At 42.6% G+C, this 2,268-nt stretch overlaps 1 protein-coding gene across 1 annotated transcript in view; it reads left to right on the plus strand.

Moving 5' to 3' along the window:
* The first annotated feature begins 140 nt into the window (after positions 1-140).
* Positions 141-2,268, plus strand: part of ca16b (carbonic anhydrase XVI b) — a 46,426-nt gene continuing 44,298 nt past the window's right edge. Inside the window, exon 1 of the mRNA XM_025059852.1 lies at positions 141-856. Within this exon, the coding sequence (XP_024915620.1) occupies positions 835-856 (22 nt within the window). The 5' untranslated portion in view covers positions 141-834. The remainder of the gene's footprint in view (positions 857-2,268) is intronic.

Raw genomic sequence — 2,268 nt, forward strand, 5'->3', positions numbered from 1 at the left:
TTTCTGTTGGGAATTGTGTCATAAATATTTTGTTAACCCAGAAAAGTTGGAATCCACACGCACGCCTCTTTCTTCTCCCTCGTCCCTCGGCCTTTGTTGTCACGCTGGCCGTCTGTGCGTGAGGAGAGATCAGGAACCCGCGCCCGTTGAACGTGTTCTTTTTGTAGAAGCACTTACACTATGTGTCGGACGGGGGATTTCAAACGCACGCAGGACGTGGATTGGACAGGACGTTGTTTTGTCGGACGCTCGGCTGCTGAAGGCGGTTTATCTTTGGTTGAAAACGTGCGTTTGTTTGGAGTTTTTCTGTCTCTTTTCTCTCTGTAAACATGAGCAAACTCTTCCTCCACCAACAGCCAGCGTAGTTACAGTAACCGTGGCCCTGCGGGAATATCTGGATTTCTTGAGTATTGCACCTGGAAAATGAAGCTGAAACTGCCCGTGGCTGTGTGATGAATTTTTATTGTGTTCAGTGATTTTCAAGGTGCGAAGTGGGTTTAAAGAGCAGTACATCTGAATGGATATGAAAGGGTCAGCGTCCAGTTTCTCCTCAAATCCATTATGGCCATAAAAACCTTAATAACATTGTGTCCATAACGCTGCGAGAATGTATTTAATTTTAAATCCTCGCCTTTGGATTTTTATAGGTTTTCTTTCTGTGCTCTGTTTTCCACAGGAAGCCACGGACCTCGAGACTGGGCCGCCTCGTATCCAGAATGTGCTGCAAAGAATCAATCACCCATCGGCATCGCAGACGAACAGGCTCTGGTTTCAGAGGAGTACCAGGAACTGTTGCTGGACAAATTCAACAGCCAGTCGTCCAACCTGACCACCATGAAGAACACCGGGAAGACAGGTGCGTGTCACACACACAGGTTAGCATAATTAGTTCCTGAAGGCAGTCAGGGACCGAAAAGTTTGAAAAACTGAAATAATTTTCCTCATCGGAATCAAGGTGAAATGGATAAATCGATTCCTGGACCGGAGTATAAGTCGCACCAGCCAAAAAATGCATAACGAATAAGAAAAAAATAATATATGAATTGCTCCTGAATATATGAAGAAAAAAACATATATGAGTTGCTCCTGAATATAAGTCACACTAGCCAGCTAGAGCGCCCTCTAGTGGCTGTCAGTGTAAAGTGCACAAACATGTAAATTTTCAGTGGTACAGGAGCAGATACTGGTACACAAGCCCAGAGTGCCCTCTAGTGGCTGTCAGTTTGAAAATAACAAACGTGAAATTATATATTTTAATAAAGTTAATAAAGTCGCACAAAGGATGAAATAAGGTGTGGCTCGTTGTTCAGAATTTTTTTTTTTTCTATAACGATCACGTTTCCATACGTGCGACACCTTTGACCTTTCATGGTCGTCATCGTCGTCTTGTTTGTTTTGTATGCATGTTCAGGCGTGCATGAGATCATATTAGAGCCGTTATCTTCAATGACAGTCAAGGTCGCCGAGGCAGAGCTGTGGACGCGAGTGAGACGCAGGAGAAACGACCAATCAATAAAGGCCTCTGTTCTGAATCTGAATACAAAACGTTAAGACGGAGAAATGTATTTAATTTGTCCTGAATTATCTCAGCTCCGACTCCGTCTGGACATCAGGACCATTTTGAAAGTATTGATTAAATGACAGTAACGGAAATAAAACTCGGAGCTTCTCCCAGGCCCGATTTCTAAAGACTTTTTCTTCTTCTTCTTCTTCTTCTTTCGGGAGAGTTCAGACCAAGTGAAGTTAATTTTGGAGCTCATCTTCGACTGTCAGTCTCGTCATCGTCTTCTCCTGGTCTCCACTTTTAACAGCGAGGCCTAAACAACTTTGCCAAATTGCCGTTTTTTGTTAGATTTCCATTGTTATTCACTCGACACTTAACGCCCGGCTCTGACGCTTCTAAACACGGCGCTAATTTAACAGTGATTGATTCTAATGGGAGGTCAGCGTTGGTGCGATGGGAAAATAAATCAAGTATTGACTGTGATGTGTCTCCTTTGTTATTACGTCGTCTTCTTTTATTCACTTTGATCTGTTACATGCTGTTAATTTGTCTTTTGTCTCCGTCACTGTCCTTTTTTCCATGTGTCCGCTTTGACATTTTATTGGGAGATTGTAGTTATGTTGCCAAAGATAAAGTGAACGTCAAAAATTCAAGAGTGAGATTTCTCATTTAAAAACATGATTGACAGGATCTCTAAAGTCCAGAATGTTCCACCGTGAGTTCACTTTCTGCTGCTGTTCAGGCTAACATTCTATAGTTGATAA

This window comes from Cynoglossus semilaevis, chromosome 11 (genome assembly GCF_000523025.1).
Source record: "Cynoglossus semilaevis isolate Cse_v1.0 chromosome 11, Cse_v1.0, whole genome shotgun sequence".
Lineage (NCBI taxonomy): Eukaryota > Metazoa > Chordata > Actinopteri > Pleuronectiformes > Cynoglossidae > Cynoglossus > Cynoglossus semilaevis.